Source organism: Notolabrus celidotus, chromosome 9 (genome assembly GCF_009762535.1).
Source record: "Notolabrus celidotus isolate fNotCel1 chromosome 9, fNotCel1.pri, whole genome shotgun sequence".
In the NCBI taxonomy this organism is placed as follows: Eukaryota; Metazoa; Chordata; class Actinopteri; order Labriformes; family Labridae; genus Notolabrus; species Notolabrus celidotus.
The window spans coordinates 18023897-18045160 of NC_048280.1; the positions used below are offsets into that span (position 1 = coordinate 18023897).

The 21264-nt window shown below is 39.1% G+C and overlaps 3 protein-coding genes across 3 annotated transcripts; all 3 read right to left on the bottom strand.

Moving 5' to 3' along the window:
- Positions 1-323: 323 nt before the first annotated feature.
- On the bottom strand, positions 324-4135 carry zgc:158398 (uncharacterized protein LOC568894 homolog). The gene is made up of 7 exons (XM_034691335.1): positions 3952-4135; positions 2758-2955; positions 2215-2470; positions 2046-2145; positions 1780-1921; positions 1543-1680; positions 324-1266 (listed from the first exon to the last, which is right to left on the bottom strand). The coding sequence occupies exons 2-7, from the start codon at positions 2917-2919 to the stop codon at positions 1246-1248; spliced, it is 819 nt and encodes a 272-aa protein (XP_034547226.1). The 5' UTR covers positions 2920-2955; positions 3952-4135; the 3' UTR covers positions 324-1245.
- A 1226-nt stretch (positions 4136-5361) lies between these two features.
- On the bottom strand, positions 5362-11334 carry plbd2 (phospholipase B domain containing 2). The gene is made up of 12 exons (XM_034691513.1): positions 11002-11334; positions 9207-9300; positions 8943-9101; positions 8764-8864; positions 8429-8643; positions 7677-7771; positions 7385-7545; positions 6914-7009; positions 6742-6813; positions 6485-6637; positions 6157-6319; positions 5362-6036 (listed from the first exon to the last, which is right to left on the bottom strand). Exons 1-12 carry the CDS (start codon positions 11220-11222, stop codon positions 5866-5868), a joined length of 1701 nt encoding a protein of 566 aa, XP_034547404.1. The 5' UTR covers positions 11223-11334; the 3' UTR covers positions 5362-5865.
- A 15-nt stretch (positions 11335-11349) lies between these two features.
- On the bottom strand, positions 11350-20047 carry rbm19 (RNA binding motif protein 19). The gene is made up of 24 exons (XM_034691511.1): positions 19887-20047; positions 19615-19797; positions 19413-19526; positions 19196-19237; positions 17436-17664; positions 17005-17303; positions 16860-16919; positions 16677-16755; positions 16442-16513; positions 15340-15549; positions 15126-15256; positions 14880-15007; positions 14681-14777; positions 14085-14195; positions 13768-13968; positions 13607-13676; positions 13368-13516; positions 13216-13276; positions 12945-13024; positions 12795-12850; positions 12258-12377; positions 12053-12158; positions 11820-11940; positions 11350-11736 (listed from the first exon to the last, which is right to left on the bottom strand). Exons 1-24 carry the CDS (start codon positions 19920-19922, stop codon positions 11654-11656), a joined length of 2838 nt encoding a protein of 945 aa, XP_034547402.1. The 5' UTR covers positions 19923-20047; the 3' UTR covers positions 11350-11653.
- Between the last annotated feature and the right edge of the window lie 1217 nt (positions 20048-21264).

The window sequence follows — 21264 nt, forward strand, 5'->3', positions numbered from 1 at the left end:
TAATCATTACCAGTTTAGAGTTTTTCCATGCTGTCATAACTAATGGGTGTAAAATCATCCTAGCTTTCTGGCTCTTCCTACCAGAACCTGGAGTATAACCAACGTTTGTTAATATAATTCAAACACTCAATGCAGTGTTCTTCAACTCTCCTGTCAAAATTCACAACACATATTAATTTGATCCATTAATGTTTTCTTCTTATAAATGAAGGAAAATAGTTTTGGGAAGCAGGATGTCCTATTCAACAGTCGTTTTGTTTCTGAGCAGTTTTTGTCTCAGTTCATATCACTGGCTATTTACATTCACACACCACACTACAATGCAAAGTGTTGGATTTATTTTTCTTTAATTAATACTGCAAATAGCCTGTTTCAGGCAACTTCAACACAGACTCAGTTACTCATCGAGTATGGAAAACATTTAACTTCATAACACTGGTAATTTCCTTGCACACACCTTACTGTGCAAAGTGTTTAGTGGTCTTTTGTAAGTTAGTACATAACAAATGGTCTGTATTCAATGTCAAATATGTAAATAAAGAGGCAACTAGCCTTGTACACCCAAAGTTCTTTGGTGCATTAAAATGTATCAAGAAACGTCTCCTTAAAGGAAAACGTGCGTTACAATTATCGATGCAAGACACAGTTTAAAAATATAAGATTACAGATTTTTGACTGGAAAAATAGACTGGAATGCATATAAAACTTATAAGCACTGTCCATAATGGACTGGATAGTGAAATGAACACACAAAGGTGTGGACATTACCAGTTGAACGGTTGCCTCCGTTACCAGTCATTACATAATGTGCTCTTCTCTGTCAAAATCATTTTTGACTTTAGTTTCCTATAACAAGAATGTAATACAGATTCAGTTCTGCACAATCAAAATGTTAGGACATTTGGTAAATATGCATTAAAAATTATGCTGCACGTACTGAAATGTCCTCTCAGTCTTTTGAATGAACCAGGTTTGAAAATTGATGAATAGTTACTTAGCCTCCAAACCTAAATTGATTAGCATGCATCACCAGTGCCATCTGGTTTATTGATATAAAGTCTATGATAGCACCAGGGGTTCATTCTCTGACTTCAGAGAGGTCCCTTCAGAGATGTTATACAACTTCATTTAAATACTGAGTTTTACTCCTGATGAAGCAATCTTTATAAACTCTGTGGATTACTTCCTTAAAACTGGTATTCACATTGCTCTTCTCTCCCATCCAATAGATGATTTTTTCAGGATTCAGCTGTCAATCAAGGGCTCCTGAAAATAAAGTGAAGCAGTAAGGTTAGATTATAACAAAACTTAATATTTGAGAACATCTAGTATCTACTGTAGAATCTTTGCAAAAAGGACAGTAGACACAAATATTCTGTGAATAACAGTAGCTGTATGATATGTTTCAGGCTAACTACTGCAGTATTTTTAAGTGATATTCATTATGTTTTTTACATATTTGCCTGAATTATCTAATAGTTTTTTATAAAACATAACCACAGACAGAAAGGTACAGGAATAGCAAGAAATAAAATGTATTACATTTTGAAGATCAAGTCCATTCCAATGATGGCGTCGCAGTGAATGTGTCATACTAGCTGCTAAACAGAGAATTGTACAAACTCCAAGCAGACACAAACTGACTTCCAACAGATGTCGCACTGCGACACTCCGCTCCTCCTACAGAATCAAAGCAGAGAAAAACTGAAAGTAGGACAGAAGGGTTTCTGAATTTATTACGTATGAGAAAGTTATGTTTCCATGTGTTGCTTACTGTACCTGCGTTAACATGATGGTAAGTGAAGGGTCACTCTTGGAGCGTAAACTGTAGCAGGTTTGTGTTTCTGTATGTTGCTGTTTGTTTGCTTCTACATGGATGGGTGAAAGGTTTTTCTCAGATGCAGGGCACTCCGATGGAAGTCTTTTTTTAAAGTATAAGACATTTTCATATTAACACAAATTAATGAATTGTCTGACTTTTTATGTAAATGTTGGGATTTAAAACAAGAAAATTCAAAAACATACTTGAGTGTGTAGGGACTTACAGGCTCATGGGTAGGAGGTGAGTTGGAGCACTTATGGTGAGGCAGGAGTAGTTGTCATTTCCAGACAAAACCTCTAGAGTCACATTAACACTGTCATTACCTGGGGAGAGAAATATTCAGTCACAGGTGACAATTGATCGTTTTACACAGCCAAACCTGGGATACCAACCTCCAAGGTGAAGCTGACTGCTGTTCAAGGCAGCGTGAAGAGCCAGATCTTTTAGAGAATCACTGTTTGAGTTTGATGTCACAGTCAGAGGGACCTTAAGATGTAAAGTGGTGACATACGGAGTCTCAGTAGGGTGAACTGAAGCGTCTCTTTTTGTTGGAGGAGAGTTGGCTGGAGAGACCAGCTCAGATGAACTTGCATCGGCTTTCACACAAAGCTGGAACTGTGTCATGGAAGACAGCAGGTGGTTCCAGTCCTAAGAGAGGAATACAAGGTGATTAACACAGGAAATACAGAGGGACAAGCATATCCACACTCACAACCTGCACAACATTGTGTTTTCCTCACACACAAATAGAAGAATACAATCTAATGGCCAAGTATGTGTGGATACAATGTGGCTCCCCCCTTTTCCAGTCTCAAAGTACACAGCAATGGAAATAACAGCTGACAAATCTGTATAATAGATTGCATAAGTTTCTAAAAAATTTCTTTGGAGACAACGTCCACTCTCAAAATTGATTTGAATAAGTGGGTACTTACCTTTGTTGTGTCAGGGTTAGGCACAGTGTGATTGTAGCTGTAAGAGCTGAGGCAAATGAAAGTGACAGCAAGAGTCAACAGACACAGGAAAAATGTCACCCCGGGAGGATTCTGGGATACATAATCTCTGAAGTTGTTAATCGGCTGCCAGAAACCCATCATCAGACTGTACACATCCCTCGGATGTGTTGTGACCAGCTGTAAACAGAAGAAAGTCACTTTAGAGACCAAAGTTGGTGTGACAGCCATCAGTTGTTAAGACCACGATCATTTGCAGTTTTAAATAAATCGTTAAATCCATAAACTAAATCTTTTTTATTTTATTTTCTATTTTATCAGACAAGTATTTGGTTGAATGTACCTATTGAGGTGTGGAATAAGACACACGGTTTTCTTTTCTTTCTTTCTTTCTTTAACCAGGTAAAAGACTTATTGAGATTTAAAACCTCTTTTTCAAGAGTGACCTGGCCAAGATGGCAGCACAAAACAGTTTACAACACACAACAAGCACACAAAACAACACAAACAAAATACAGTCACAGTTTCACAAGGTTACATGATAACACAGTGCAATCACAAGATCCAATTGAGCTTGTTTCTCTGTCTTTTATGATTGACTTGAATTCCCCCAGAGTTACAAGATGTGTCTGTTTCAAGTCCTTCTGCACATCATTCCAGGTAAACAAGAATGAAAATGTAAAGCCTTTTAGTCCAGTTCAGTTCTGACTCTCGGGACCTGCAACTGTATGATGTCCTGAGAGCGCAGGCCATATCGGTTGAGGTTCTACACATGTGTACAAGTATGTAGGGAGAAGTCGACAATACAAAGTTGGACATTGTGCGACAGCGTATAAGGAACAGTGATGTACATGATAGCTGCAACACCGGTAATAAAACGCAAAGCACAGTGTTATACAGTATTATGTTTGTAACTGTTGCGCCTTTAAGTTGCAATGTCTTGTGACTTTTAAGATATCAAAATCCAATGCACTGATGCCTCCATTAAGTAAAAACAATCACGAAAAACAGCTATCTATGTATGAGAAGAATGGACTGTGGTCGTACGGAGTTCATACTCTTCAGGAGACGTGTAACTTGTGTAACTTGTCTCCCTTATCAACAAACCAGCCCCATCTGCACCGTTCTGTTCCTGTCAGTATATTGTGTCAAACTAGCATAAAGATATCTACATACCTTGGATTTGAACAGTCCTTTCGGATCACGTCAACAGTTTGGGTAAAATACAGAGAAACCAAACTGATTTTAGTTGAAGAGTGGACCCATCGTAGACCGCTGTTTCTCATTCATAAATGTTTACAGCACTGTTGAAGTAGCAGCGATGACAGCGCGACAATAGCGTCGATTTACGACGATTTACGGTGGACTACGATGACGACAGCAATGACGTAAGTCAGGTGACCGGTAGCTAAGTCACGAGCTAGATCTAGAAGCGTACACGTTATGTTTATGCATTTTGATATTCTCTAGTAATGTGTGTGTGTCGAGTTTCCATTAGGGTGTTTAAATATTTATAGGAAGCAATTTCGTGTATTCTGAAAATCGCGTTCATTTAGTTTTAGTAAGAATACTCCTTCGAATTATCCTAGTTTAATAATAATATAATTGAAATTTTTTTTTTTTAAACTTCGTTCATTGATTTTCACAGAGAAAAAAAATCACATCCAAAATTAGAGGTTGGCACATTTTCCTTTTTTTGGAACAAATAAAACACACAGACGACATACGAAATACTAAACAACAAATAACCCTTCACCCCGACACATACTCCCTATAGTAAGACACACCATGGTGATCCTCAGTCTTAAGACACACGGCAAGCTGAGCTCTCGACATGACATAAAAAGGGTCCCATATATATATATATATATATATATATATATATACACATACATACATACATACATACATACATACATACATATATATATATATATATATATATATATATATATATATATATATATATTAAATATATATATATATATATATATATATATATATATATATATATATATATATTAAAGATATGAGCTTCTCCACTCAGGGTCAGCCTAATCTTTCAAGTTTAAGAAAATAAAGTACACTCTTAATCCAGCTCAAATGGGAAGGTGGGAATAGAGGACTTCAAATTCAACAATATCAGCCTTCTGGCAAACAAAGTCGTTAAGGCTAACATGTCCTTCTTGGCTGGAGAAAGAATAGATCGAGGAGGAGACACACCAAACAAAACAGCACAAGCATTAGGGACCAGGCTTACCCCAGTTGCAATAGTCAACATTCCAAATACCTCAGACCAGAACACATTTAGAGAGGGACAGGTCCAGAACATGTGAGTGTAATGTGCCGATGCCTGTTGACATCGATCACACATAATTTAATTTTGTTATACTGATTCATTAAATGTATTGCTAAATTATACTCAGAAGTACCATTATTTTAATATCCAAATAATAACTTGGAGTTCATCATAGCCTCTGAACAAACGATGCAGGTATCCCCATTTCACATTTGCAACTTCTGAGAACTGTTTAAATGACAGACATGCAAAATAATGGCATTAAAAAAATAGCTTTTAAGAAAGAGTCAAAAATGAATTTATTTTAGGATAAAATAAATCCTTTAATTCATGATCAAGACAGTTTCATCCATTCAGTAACCCTGTTGGTGATTTCTCAAAGAAATGATCAGTCCGGTGAGAATATTTCACATCTCCATAACTCACTAAGCCACTACAATGTTAGCGGAAGTCACATTGCCACACATTGTGCATTGTAATAAGAATATTTAAAACAAAACATGAAATGCAGATATTATCTCATGTGGAAGCTTCCACTTTACAACAGCAAAGTATAGAAATGTGCTTCCGGCTTACATTCCATCAAAGGCTTCATTGAATTTTATGTATTTTCTTATAGTGCAATGCTTTAATACTGCAATACTTCCAGAGTATTATTGCGATTCTCTTAAGAACTAAAACAATGATTATAAAACTCAGTTCACAAACTTTAAGTAAAATTTCCCTTTGTTCTAACTTCAAACAGCACAGCTGGCATTGTATTATCTCCCTTATATACCTTAGGGTGAAAATTAAGAAGTCCAGGTGACTTTTATAGGCTTAAATGTCCAAGTGTCAGGGTGACCCATGTGCATCAGGTCTTTGTAAGGGGAGGTGCTCCACTGGAAGGGTGGCACCTGGTCCCATGTGGGTCCGCTGGCTGCTAGCATTCCATAGTCACGAAACATCCCATAAGAGGTCATCTGCACAGGAACACACATGATACAGCTGATTAAGAAATTGTCTCTCTGAGATTACACAGACAAGTTTTGGGGATCTTGAAGAATGTGAGTGGTGAGATGGGTAAAATAAAAAATAAAAACCTTCATATCTGTTCCTCCATGTGGTCTCTGCTTTAAGGCACCAAACGGATACGTCCCATTTGCTGGATTCAGATCTGAACGAGCTGAGATCGTGTTTTCTCCATTCCAAGGTGGATCACAGCCATCACACCTCGACAACGGGTCTTCTTTAAAGTTATTATACCTGGAAAAGAGATGATGAATCAAGTGAACATTATTACAACTGTAAACTTCATTTGAAATAGAAAAATAAAAAAATCTCATGTTCATTTTTTATTTGTGTAACACCAATCAATCAAGCAAAGAGGGACAAGCCCACCTCAAACCTGCATAACAAACAAGACTTTACCTCATGAGGCGGACCATGGAGTCTACATCTGTGACAGCTGTCTGGTTTCTCCTGAATATCTGAGCCCGAGGATTCTGGTCCAGAGAGAACCAAGGACCAAACTTCTCAACCAGCTCGTTGCAGCCACTGGCATTAAATATGTCCACATAGTACCTACACATGAGAACATGTAAACAAAGTAAAAAAATACATATAGCATTGTGACAACATAAGTAAGTATAATATGTTGACGTAAAACTTGATAACTCCAAACTTACGGTATGTTGTAACTTGACCAGTAGCCTTTCTCTAGTAGTTCTTGAGTTTTATCCGTGTAAACAATTAATCCACTGCAGCATTAAAGGAGAGGAAAAAACATGCAGGTTTGTGAGTCATAAAAATAAATACTAACTTCATCTTGTTTTATTAAAACTGTTCGCAAAAACTTACGGAATCTGCTCCAGCACAACAAAGAGATCCTCTTTAATGTCAGTTTTCCCTGGAGTGAAGTGGTTATAGTCCACAATCATCCACTGGTTGTTGTACCTACAATGCACACACAATCCAATAGAAAGAAACATTCACAAACCTAACCAGTGTTTATTGTTTTTATATCTGTCAACAGTGTAGTTTCATGTAACTGATGATTCGCAAACTAAACACTCAGCCTGATGACCTCTGAACAGCTGAATGACCAGACTGACTTCTCATGTGACTCCAGATTATAAATGCCCTTTTACAGCTCCCCTGACTGCTATCAGGCAACGCTGAAATCAAAGGTCATATAAAATATTGTCTAAACTTCTCAGGCATTTGAACACAAGACAAAATGTGGCAAACAACCCAGGCTGGAGTCAAAGTGGGGATGGCGTCTGTTGAAAAGTCATTAGAGACAGTTTCTTTCCGGTGCATACAACTCACGTTCCACTGTTGAACTTGCTGAATATCTTGGCCCACTCCTTGCCAGTGGCAGCTAGCCGATTGGCCACAATGTTCCTCAGCCACTCCATGACGGTCCCTGTGGGCTGAACAAACTTCCAGAGTGCAGGGTTACTGTTGCCAATGGTGGTTTCCAATGTCACCTGGAAACAAAAATAAATTAAATAAAAGAAGCACAGTCATTTTTTTAATATAAATTAAAAGCACAACAATTGAAATACTACAGTTTCTTAACGGTTAGTTTTATCATGTCAAACTGAAAGAGCTCTCTCACCAAACCACTGCTAAGAATATAAAAGTCATCTCCAGAAAAGATAGATCCAGGATAAGATGAGAAGGCCTGAATTCCTCCAGGGAGAAGATCCTCGTCTGAAACGAATAAATACATAAACTTAATTGAAACGCTATTCATATCTTACACGATGACAATAAGGTATCTCATGGTGCTTCAAATTGAAATAGAAATGATATTTTAGGTATACTGGTGGCTGGTTAATGGCAATAGGGTTTAAATGTATAGTTTGATATTAGTTTTACAGGGACTAACTCCCTGTATTTGTTTACAGGGAGTTAGTTTTCAATTGATACATGTCATACATGCAGTAAATATGAACACTTCAGTCATTAGCAATTTAGCTTAGGCTTCAAGGCTGACAACAGCTAGCTTTGCTGTGTCTGGTTAAAATGACCAAGCACCTCCAAAGCTCAGTTACTTACACATTTTATTGTATTTATGAAGCCTTCTAGATAATGAAGCTAAAAAAATGACTTGTGGACAGTTTCCCTTAAACCTGTAGACATTGTGACATTTTTGTTTTTTTAATTTTGATTGAGTAGACTACCCTTCCCAACTTGTTTACTGGGCTGAGCGCCTTCAGTGTCATAAAAACTCTACAAAAACTCTAGTAGTACCTACTCTCCTAGTTGTCATCAAGATGGTCAAGGTGTTCATGTTATTCTAAATAATTAAGGACTCAAACACAGGAGTAGTAATGGAAAGGAGGCACACTTCCATCAGAAATCTACCTGAAGAAGAAACCTTAAAGGGAAAGATGTATTTCTTCATGATGCGAAGCATGGCCTGGTACACGTTCCAGGTGTCATGTGATACCAGCAGTTCCTTGTTGTTTGGCAGCAGCTTAATAAGAGCAGAACACGAGCCAGAGCCCAGGGGTCGAGTCTGACTGGATTTGTTCAGAGCTGATTCTAGGTCCTCCAGATCTCCACCCAATTGGAAAAGTCTGAATTGAAAGAGTAAAAGTGAGTGCAGATTGTAACACAAGTTTGAAAGTTTACACAGGCACACTGAAGAGACATGTTTGATGAATACAATACTGAGATACTACTCAATAACCACATACAGAAAGCCAAATGGGTTGAAGGAGAGAGATCCTGTTGGAAATGACAGCTGATCATTGTAGCTGTCCTCCAGGCCTTTCAGCTGCAGGAGCACCAGGCGCACCTGATAAGAAAAAAAAGATAATTCAAACACAATCTTGTATCTATGTCTTCTATTAATCATATTTTTCTCAGTAGTTACCTGGTACCAGTAAGGTGAACTTGGCTGCTTCTCTATTTGCTCCTGAATCCATTGCATGTTGGTCATAATGAAAGACTTGAGGCGCTCACAGTAACCTGTTTGAGTCGTGAAGGGTCCGCAGTAACCCATCAGAGTGTTCATCCAGTGCTTATAGATGAGCTAAACAAACAAAGAGCCTTCAGATGTGAAATAAGCAAACCATAAATATTGACTGCTTTGTGGGATAAGCACAAACAGGGCTGTTGATTTCAGGTTGGAGCTGACCTGAGATGTGAGCGCAGCTTCCACTGCACCAGCAGCATAAGCCTGCAGACTGTCATTGTACTGGCTGCTGGTAGTTACCTCCAAGAATGACCAGCTGAAAAGATAGGCACATGTGAATGACTTGTTTTGTAGAGGATAATAAGAAGGATGAAACACGCTATACCATACCAGGTGAAATAACCCTTTCATTGTGTCAACTGGACCCTACTGCAGGTCTTGAAATCTTAGCTAGAGAATCATGTGTGTTTATTTTGAAAGTCTCCTTTAAAAACTAAACCAGACTGATATTCCCTGAGATGTCATGGTGCAAAAATATAGAACTATGTTACAATTCTTGTCTATCATTTGATCAATGCAATCTGTGGTTTTATTTCCCTAAATAATTAAGTATTTTGGGCTTAACTGCTTTTCTGTGAGAGAGTCCCTGTACAGGTCTGTCTCTATTTAGGGTTACAAAATTCCATGAATATTCAAAGTTGGAAACTATCCATGGGAATTAATGGGAACAAATGAGGAATTTACTATATTGAAGGTTAGCTCTTAATCGGGAACTTAAATAAAGTTGGGGAAAATATATTTTAGCATAATCCTGACTAAAACAACGTCAATCACATGCATATAGCACACTGCTTACTGCAGGGCCATTGAGACCACGCCCCCTACATGCACTTTTTATTTGCATGTTGAATGGGACTTATTTGGAGGGAGAGGGGCTCTTTTCATTGAACCATTTGAATGGGACTTTGTTGGGATTGCATTTTTGTTAATTTTTGAATGGGTTGGGTTGGGGGGATGAGTTATATTTAACTCAACATTGATATTTTGGTCTTTAAAGGAAAAAAATGATTGTTCAATAAAATATTTAACACTTGATAAAGTTCTACTTACATATATATATATGTTGTTGAGTTGTGCCATTTATTCTGACGTGTGCTGCTGACCTCTTGGCCAGGTCGCCCTTGAAAATGAGGTCTTGATCTCAATGGGACTTATCTGGTTAAATAGAGGTTAAATAAAAAATAAAATATAAATCTGTTTTAATTGTATTACTTCAGATGGATGTCTGCTTATAACAAAACAAATGTTTATGCTTGGATATGATACCTTTCCATTAAATTACCCTCAATTCCCAGTTACTTCCCAATTAATTCCCATAAATTCCAATACGTTCCCATTAATTCCAATAAATTCCCAGAATTTCCAATTTGGAATATTTCCAAATTTCCCCAGCTTAACTTCCCATGGAAATGTCCCGGAAATGTTCCACCCCTTTGCAACCCTATCTCTATTATCTGCTTCTATGCGACTTGTTGACGTACAAAGGTAAGCTAAAATGTTTGAGTGGATCTATTGAGTTGTTCAGTCAATGACAGCAAATGACTCAGCAACCATTATATTCTACAGTTTTAAATGTGTAGTTCTCTGTTCAAGCCTAACCAACAACATTTCTGGGCATAGGTCGCTTTGTTGTTTTACTCACCATGCAATTTTTAACATTCCTAAAATTTGCTCAAACCACAAAGGACACTACATTGTTGCATTGAGCATTTCTTGACGTGATGACGTATCATGCAGTGTATTCAGCAGAGGAAGAATTTGATGATGCGCAGTTTTGTAAACTTCTCTTTTTTCACGTCACTTCTTTAACTGCAGTCTTAACTTTCGTTCTGCTTAGCTTTTTGTATTCACTAATGTTGCTTGGCTTTCAGAGCTAACTCAAGTAATCACAGGCATTACAAAGAGGTGTACATATTTGGACCAAAGACACCAGATTGACATGTATAAGTGAACTCACCCTGATTGTTTAATGTTATCAGTGAAGTTCCCCCAGGCTACAAAATCTCCTCGGTATCCCTCAATGACAGACAGCTCTCCGGTTTGTTTGTCGATGATAGCGGTTCGTATTTCAGCTCGGACAGGCGTACAAACGAAACACAGCCCGGATACAAGTAGTAAAACATTTAAAGGCTGTTTAACACCTTGAAAAGCCCAACTCTTCTTCAGCCTGGCCGCCATGTTTACATGAAGAAGTCACATGATCACGCAGGTGACCAGTCATTTTACAGGGATAGTCCTTTCAAAGTTAAAGCCCTTTTTTTCTTGCGTTCACTAACATTAACACGTGACACATAAAACGCATAGCTCTTAAAACATGAAAAACAATTTTATATAAAAACTGACAGTCACTTTATCTGTCTTTGATGCATCAGTCAGTACAAAATGTAAGCATGTAATGAGAAAAACATGTACAGCAAGAGATCCTGGTTTTCAAATGTTTGAAATAACGGTGTCCAGTGTCCAGCTGATACATTTGATGATGATGGCTCTTTGAGCACACGCCACTCAGGTCCTTATTTTGTACAAAGTCCTATTTTGACAGAAAAACACAGGAGCACTATTCAGAGTCCAATCAAGTTTTTGGAAGTGACAACAGCCTCAAAGGAAACTCAGTCTTCTGCAACTCCATCAGTTTCCATCTTCTCCAGAATTCCCTCCAGAACCTCTCCTTTTCTCTGCTTTTTGTTGACCACTGAAATGGGGAATACATAACATTAAAGAAATCAATTCATAGCATTTATTTCTGCATAATGTTACAAAAATGTGGGGCTTTACCATGGAAATGTTCGGCTGTTTTCCGTCTCAATGTCTCCACTGTTTCCTCAGCATCAGCCCACTCCAGCACAAGGCGTCTCCCGTACAGATGGGTGCTGTGGCACAGTGCAGCAAATGCTTTCTGTAGAGAAAACAGGACATAAGATTTAACATGGTAATGCGCTTTAATTTAGCACGAGAGGTAGTATGTGAGTTTCTTTTAAAACATCATGAAGCTTTCACAGCACACAAACCTTAGCATCTTGTTTGGTGAGAAAGTCAATAAAGCCAAAGCCTCTATGATTCCCTGAGCCAGCTGCTTTCTTTGGAAGACGGACTGTCTTTAGCTCTCCAAATGTACTGTAACAACAGAGCATAGAAGTTTCATTGTAAGATTTCATTGTAAACTTTCTCCATACACTGGTGGTAAAAACAATTGTATGTGTATGAGACAGCTACCAGAAGAGTTCCCGAATTTCCCTGACAGTGGCCTGGAAGGGCACGTTACGCACAAGGATCTTAGTGCCCGTTTGTTTCTTCTCAGATTGCTTCTTCTTCTTCTGTGATACCTCAGAAGTCCTGCACAGAGGGGAAAGTTACTCATTAAGTCCTGTCAATAAACATGTATTTATTCTGCCCAACCCACCCTAACCAGGTAACATTTTGTTAAATCAAAAGCTTTTGTTTTTGTTTAATATAAAATTCTATCTTTTCATCAACATTACAGCTGGTACAGATGCCAACACTGTTTAATTCTGTTTCCTGTACCTAACATATTATAACGTAACTGTGGTGCTTAGAGGTGCCTAGATCACTTTATAATTGACTGTCCTCATCAAACACTGAAAGTTAAATATAAAAGCACTTATTAATTCCCACTATCTCAATGTGACTGTGTAATCCCATATGCCTCATTATAGATTGAACTTATTAACCACTGTTGGGGTTATTCACAACAGTCAAGGTTTACTAAAGCCCCTCTGTAGAACCTCTTACCTTGTGGCTCTCTCAGAAACCTTCAGCTCTAGCTGGTGATCGTCCACCTTACAGTGCTGGAGGAGGGTTTAGACAAAGAAAACACATGAACAAAGAGCCATCCTGTAGAGAAAAGCTGTGAATGTCTCAGCAAGGAAATGGGAATACTACCTGGAGCTGTCTCAGAGCTTTCTGTGCTGCCTCTGCTGTCTGATACTGGACAAAACCATAGCCCATGGACAACATATTTCCTGGAAATCAAATGAAGAGTCACATGGATTTTAATGCTGATTCAGAATTTAAAAAATGTGAATATTTGCACAGAGACAATGTAGATGCTACCTTCTAATAATCAATCTCTGGTGTATCAATACTCCTTATCAATATTGAGAATAAAGGGGATTAAATCTACAGGAAAAATCCTACTTTCAATCTTTCGTACCTGTTTTATCTTTCTTCTTGGAGATGGAGCAGGACTTGACTTTTCCACATTTAGAAAATGTCTGCAACAAATAAAGACACATTCTTCACAAACATCCTGTGATAAACAGGCATTCATACTTAACAGAGGGTATTATTTAGGAATCTACCCACCTCTTGTAGTTTCTCCTCTGTGGTGCTGAAATTAAGATTCTTGACAAAAAGTGTGGAGCCAGGAGCGGACTCCTCTTCCTCCTCTTCTTCATCTTCTTCACCCACTTCCTCTTTTTTCTCTTCTTTCACTGCCTCCTTTTTTTCTAACACTTTATGGACAAATTAAAAGTGTTATCACATTAAACAATCTACTAAATGCCCAAAACTTTCCAAATTTAAGAAACAAGGGGGCATTTTACCTGGTTCTGGTTTGCCAGCTACAAACACTCCCACAGGTGCCCACTCCAAATACAGCGGGACGTGTTGGAACTGGAGTTTGGAGAAAGTGGAAGTCTTAAAAGAGGCTAATCTCAATCATATGCTGCATGTTCTGATTCGGTTTCTATGAGGCTGTACAAACCTTGCTGTAAGCGAGACGAGTGAAGGCTCGCTTTGCCTCAGTCGGCTCCAGGAACTCGATGATGGCGGTGAGTCCTGAGGGCGGCAGCAGCACACGACCCAAAGAGCCATGAGGGGAGAAAAGTTCCTCCAACTCTGATGTCGTCACTCCAGTTGGAAGGTTCTTCACCAGGATCACAGATGTACTCCTCGCTGCTGCCGCCTGGCAAAGAAGACATGGGGAAATAAAACATGCAGGAAATGACCTTACGCAAGGTAACTGGTTAATGTGTTTGGGGAATATTTACCCATGAGAGAAATAGTCTGTATTAGATTTACCTGACTAAAGGAATCCAGACTGACACCATTGTCGAGTAGAAACTGTCGAGTCTCCTGAACAATCTGCGTCTCCCCAAGAGCCATACGAACTGCAACACTGCCTTTTGACTCCTGCAGAGGAGAGAAAGGACCAGAGAGATAAAATTACAGCTTAAATTCTGCACTGAATTACTAACATTTGGAAGTGGATGCTACAGATGAAAAAGGACAGATTGCCTCTCCTTCTGAAAAGCAAAGCAGGTTCATTTGGCCAGGTTCAGCAGATCATTTCAAGCGGGCACATATTCCTTGTAGATTTTTTTTTTTTTTAACTGCTTACCTAATCAAAGCGTAATGCCAGATTAAGAATGTCTGTCATGATGACAAGTAGACTTCTCTTCCACAGTTATAAAGTTACTTTGAGATATATTGATATCCTAAACACTTTCAACCTCATGTATCTTTTGCTGAAGTTGAAGCATTTATCATCTTCTCCAGGGTGCAGAAAGCATTTGCGTCTGTCTTGCATAGTTTCAATGGAGGGCTGCTTTTAGTCACATGGCCAACTATCTAATACATAGCGGCAACTGAGAAAGACAGGAGGCCATGTTACTCACATGGTCCAGGACTTGGCTTTTTGTGGTGTTGTATTTTTCAGCTATGGCATCTGCCACTGCGCTTGTGCCCAGAAAAAGGGTGTTCCAGTTGTGGGAGCTAAAGGGAGACATGCAAAAAAAGTTATATTCATTAATTCTTATCAGTGTATTCAAAGAGACCACAAACACATATGCAAGTGGTGAATGTGTTTGTCTCTACCTGGAACTTGAAGCTTTGTTTTTAGCATCTTTTTGACGTTTGTAAGTAGAAGAGCCGGGGCCACCAGCATCTGAAGAATCAGTCTTTTCTTTTTTCACTGTAGAAGGAAGCAGGTGAAGCATCCTTCCCTGAAATCACAAGAGAAAAAAAGTATCTAATCCCTCTTTAAACAAAAATGAAGCTGTGCTGCTAAATAATGAAGCAATTACTGTTATATATTGTCAGATATTAGTGAAGATCAAAAACCTGAAATATGTGTCCATCCAGCTGAGCCAGAGCTGTCACAGCATTTTCTGGTATCATGTACGTTACAAAAGCAAATCCTTTAGGTTTCTTTGTCAGATTGTCAATCGGGAAGAGCACCTCTGATAAAGGACCTGTAAAAAAGGTAGAGTGAAAATAAACTCAGAGTAGAATTCATTCTTTTGTTTTTGCAGGTGCAGGTCTTCTATTTATTTACCATGTTTAGAGAATAGCTCTTTTATCTCCTCCTCACTGCAAGTGTAAGGAAGGTTTCTGATAAAGAGTCGACCTGACTCTGCAATGTCCTCCTCCTCCTCGTCCTCTTTGAGCTTCCTGGTGAAGTTTCTATCAATTTCTTGGCTCTTCTTGTCTCTTTTAGCCTTACCCGCTGAGGGATCTACACGAAACACTTCAATGTAACGCCCACCTGAGAACACAGGGAGGAAGTCTGTTAGCCAGGAAACCTTATTTGGGAAAAAAGTCAAAAGAAGCTCAAGTGTTTTCAAAACTATCAATATTTATCTCAATAATTGTCAGAGTATATAAAATGTGTTTTTACACTAATAGTTGGTAAAAAAGATTACCGTATCCAATAGTTTGGTACATTATTGTGTGTTGTGATTAAAGGCATGTTTTTTGGAAAAACTGGAAAAACTCAGTACATAACATCGAAGGACGCCAACCACAAGACCCATAATACCCAGTAATAACTAATGGAGATCCTTAAAAAAATAAAAAATAAATTTTATTGTTTTGTCCAATAAAAAGTCTAAACCTTGTGACTGTTCCAATAAGGACCAGGAATAGCGATACATTTCCTTTGATTTTAAAGTTACAAAGTCTTCTTTATTGTCAAAAAACTGGGGGGGGGGGGGGGGGTCAGTGACCGGGTTAAGCCTGTGAAGGGGGGCAAAACAGGGACAGAGTTCAGCTTCCTGACTGCCTGGTGGATAAAACTGTCCCTCAGCCTGCTGGTTCTGGCCCGGAGACTGCGTAGTCTCCTTCCTGATGGCAACAGGCTGAAGAGGCTGTGAGATGGGTGGGAGGGGTCGCCTGCTATGCACAGGGCTTTTTGGTGAGGGGAGAAGAGTAAATGTCATGGAGGGAGCAGATAGAGGCACCAACAATCTTCTCAGCTGTTCTCACGATGCGCTGGGGGGAGTTGTTCATTCGTTGTTTGTCAAGCTATTTTATCATAAAATATTACAGCTTTACATAAAATTCTATCACAATTCATTTCATTTTCCCCTGGGATATCAGAAACATACGCTTCATAAAGATGCACAATATATATAGACATATGACATGATTTTCCTCACCTATGTAGTCTTTGTTCTTTTTCAAGGCTTTTTCAATCTGTTCCTCAGAGTGCAAGTCCACATAGACATAACCTGGAACATACACACAGGACACATGTTTTCCTATACTTTCCAGGATACAGTCAAAATGAACAGAAAACACAGCTGTCTTCTCACCAGACATGTGGTGTACAGTATAACATATATGCAAATGTTGATATCTGAGGTACATCAGAAAAGACTATCAGCAGCATACCTGTTCTATTGCCACTTTCATTCTTCCCGATCCTGATGGCTGCAGGCTTCAGTGGGGTCATGAACTCTCGGATTTGTTGCTATCAATGTCACATAAAGTGTGTTGTTGTAAGCAATGCAGAACTTTTTAGTGTCAGAATATCTTCATCACACCTTTGAAAACAGGAAGCCCTATTTCACTCACCTCTTTGACGTTGAATGGAGCTCCTCTGAGCTTCACTGTGAACTCTGTTACCGGCTCCATCTGAAGAGAGCAGATGTTAGTGTAAAATTGTAAAAACAGAAATCAAATACTGTGCTGTATAAAACTGTTAAGTTCAACAAGTCACCTCTTGTTTGGCAGCTTTCTTTCCTTTGCTCTGCTTATCCTCAGAGGAAACTGTAGTTTTGTCCTTTGAGACGTTTTCTCTTTCCCCACTCTCATAAGCGCTGTCCGCGTGCTGTACAGGACCACAATCTTCATCTTCACCATCATCGTCGTCTTCACCATCATCGTCGTCTTCACCATCATCATCATCTTCAACCTCATCCTCCTCAATTTCCTCCTTGGTGTCATCTGTTTGTGCCACCTTTGAGCGCAAGTAGTCCATATCTGATAACCCAGACTTCAGTGCTTCTTTTGAGGCACCTAAAAGCAACGGCATACCAGCACCAGTACTTAGAATTGTAGCAGATGTTTACCTCACACGCATGAATGTTTAGAATCAAACCCCTAAACAAGGATTCAGGATTCATCTGAGCAGGGATCATCACTACCAACCTTCATCTTCCTCAGATTCCTCCCCCTCCTCTTCCTCTTCCTCTTCCTCTGACTGGTCTGAATCAAAGTTGAGGTAATCATCTGAAGCAGGCTTCTTCTTGCCCTGAGTCTTTGTCCGTCCACTGTCGGGATCAGCCGTTTGCTGCACGCTGTCGTTCGCCCAGGTTGGTACTTGGCTACGATTTTGATGTACCGACAGAAACTCTTTGAAGCCCTGATCCTCTTCCAGCTGACACAACATACACAAAAAATAACATCACTCACAGTCATACCACATGCAGACATTTGACGGATACCTCACGTTATGTACTCTATGACAGTCATAGAAAAAAGAGGAAGGAAAAAATTCAACATTTTTTCCTCAAAATAAATAAAGGATTAAAGTTACATTAAAGCTGCTGTTGGTAGGAATGGTGTAAAAAACGTTACTTTTTTCTGCTGGGTTTGGAGAAAAGGTCATTAGGCCCATCTGTACTCCTCGGTAAGTGAAGTAATTTGAGACTATTGCGAAATCTCTGTGTTTTCCAATGCCTATGTATCAAGTAATGTTATTATTCCCCTTGTTCACGTCATGACGGACCAATCATAGCTAATCTCCAATCCTCTGTTCTGATTGGTTAATCAGAACTGCACACACCGATCTGTGTTAGGGGGCTAAGAGGAAATTTGGTTGGGAGGGATAGTGTTGACATTCGAAGTCCCTCTCTCTGAACAGATGTTTACTCTGTGACTACCAACAGCAGCTTTAAGCTAAGATGAGAACATGGGTGATGACTGTTGTGTAGAAAATGTTGATTAGAATAAACTGATGGCCAAAAAATCTGTGATGTGACAAGGATGTACACTCTGCTGAAGAATATTCCTAAATGACACATTTCTGTGAGGATGATTTAGAGTTGGGTACTCTTTTTTTGTTGCATGAATACAGACTTTCAATGTAGACAACAAAGCACCACATTGTATTAGTGCTAAGGACCGCTGCGTAGTGTAAAACAGAGCACTATATATGATCAGGGTTCCCACTCTTTTCCAGAGATCATTTTCCAGGACATTTTCAGTGAAGTTTTGAATTCTCTGAGAGATTTAAAAAAGTTTAAACTGTCTTCCTACGTGGCAATGTCTATTGTGATCAGCAATGTCTACAACATGCAGTTTCTGTGCAGTTGTGTCGCTCTTTGTGTTCCGTTTATTTTCACTATCAGGAGTTTGAACTCCTACTAGCTAAAGTACGGTAATTGAGCTCTCAGCCTGCAGGGATTCAAAGACTCTTTGAATCAAAAGAGCACTCCACAAGGTTAATTTACCATAAAACATAAACAATAAACCCCTGTTTTCTGTGAATGCATGATTATGACCAAGTGAGGAAGAAAAGATGTGAAAAAAGTTGTGCAGCCCGACCGGTTTGTGTCGCTGTCTTTTCCAGCACAGAGTGCACTCAGCTTTCAAAGAATGGGGATGTGTTTTTTTGTAATCGTGTCAGGTCGCACGCAGTCATGTTGGAATCAATTTCCAAGACAATACATGATTTTCCAGGACATTTTACTTTTTCTCCCATATTCCAGGTGTTTTCCAGTACTGAAAAACTGGTCAACTTGTTTTCCAGGTTTTCCAGGACGCGTGGGAACCCTGTATGATGACTGCTCAAAAAATAATTTTAATAAAGCTGTTATAGTACAAAGAGCAAACCCCCGGAATTGAAAGGAGTTGAATTTTTTCTGCGTCTGCACGCAATCTAAGCTGCTGCCGACAGATATACTCACATTTCCAAGAGTGCTGGTGGTTTCCTTTTTCTGTTTCTTTTGCTGAGGACAAACACATAGACACACATACAGTGTTGTTCTGAAGTTGTGATAGAGGTCAAGTGCATTCATACTATTTTCCTATAGAAAACGTGGGGCTTTGATGTAATTTCTCTCAGGACCTAATTTTGAGCTAATCATTATTTTACTATCATTGGTGTGCAGCAGCAGCAGATACCTTTTTACTGTCAGTGTCAGCAGGAGTAGAGGGTTTGTCAGGGCCTGAGATCTGGGTATGTCTGCTCCAGGCTTTAGCTTTTGTTGGATCTCCAAATGCCTTGCACATCTCCACCTAGAATACGTGACAACTATTTGTTAATAAATGCAAAAACACACACAAAAAAACACACCACAGCATCATCAAAGTAGTCATTACTTACTGTTACTCTGGATGTGTCCACGAAGCTCTTGTTGAAATGTGTCAGAGCTTTGTTCGCATCTTCTTCGTCTTTAAAGCCCACAAACCCGAACTTGCGAAACTTTCCGTCCTTGGTAAACTTTAAAGAGCAGTCTGTCACGGTGCCAAAGGCGGCGAACATGGACCTGAACCTTTCCTCCTTCATCTGCACACAACATAACACAGTTTCATTTCCAGCTGAATTAAACATCAAATACCACCGTCAGTGTGTTGAGATCTGGACAGGTTACTTACCCCGTTAGGGAGGTTCTTCACGATGAGACGAGACATTTTTGTTGTGGTTTTAAATCAACTAGATTCGCATAATCTTAATTTATGAATAAATGTCAACAATCAAGCATGCACCCTCCTCTAGCTCGCCATCTTGAATGGGCGGAGCTTCTTCTTCTTCTACTTCTGGTTATCCCAGCACTTTGGACTCGTTGGGGCGTAATACTGCCCCCCATAGGCAGGCAAAATAAATCAGTCGACATTCAATAATCACAAATTCTTGAATACAATCTTGTGGCATGTGATAAATTAATACATACTTTTGAGATCAGATGGTGGCTCTCATATTGGCCAATCAAAGTTTGAGGTAACACTTTACAATAATGCTCAATAATGCTTAATTCATATTGAAGTAATGCATGACTCAATTTCTGTCTGAATTAATAATTAATTCCTGTCGTTCACCATGAACTAATGATCCTGTCACTGTGACTTCATTTAATGACAACGTGTTTAATACATCATAAGTTAAGGTATGGTAATTAACAGTTACGTCATACAGAAGTTCATATTTGACCAAATTTGCTGGACATGCAGGTTTTTTTTTAGGATAATTGCATATGAACAGCCTCTCAGGCTGATGCTTGAGTTGGTTCTGGTTCTGTTTACATGAGTTTGGTTCTGTTTCTGTTTGCTTGAGTTGGTTCTGGTTCTGTTTGCTTGAGTTGGTTCTGGTTCTGTTTGCTTGAGTTTCGTTTCGGTTCTGTTAGCTTGAGTTTGGTTCTGGTCCTGTTTGCTTGAGTTGATTCTTGTTCAGTTTGCTTGATGGTTCTGTATACATGAGTTTGGTTCTGTTTCTGTTTGCTTGAGTTGGTTCTGGTTCTGTTTACATGAGTTTGGTTCTGGTTCTGTTTACATGAGTTTGGTTCTGGTTCTGTTTGCTTGAGTTGGTTCTGGTTCTGTTTGCTTGAGTTGGTTCTGGTTCTATTTGCTTGAGTTGGTTCTGGTTCTATTTGCTTGAGTTGGTTCTGGTTCTGTTAGCTTGAGTTTGGTTCTGGTTGTATTTGCTTGAGTTTCGTTCCGGTTCTGTTAGCTTGAGTTTGGTTCTGGTTCTGTTTGCTTGAGTTGATTCTTGTTCCGTTTGCTTGAGTTGGTTCTGGTTCTGTTTACATGAGTTTGGTTCTGTTTCTGATTGCTTGAGTTGGTTCTGGTTCTGTTTGCTTGAGTTGGTTCTGGTTCTGTTTGCTTGAGTTTGGTTCTGGTTCTGTTTGCTTGTGTTTGGTTCTGGTTCTGTTTGCTTGAGTTGGTTCTGGCTCTGTTTGCTAAAGTTTGGTTGACAGGTCCACCCATTGCAAATCTAAGTACCTGTACATACAGATATATATAAAGCTGAATTACTGGG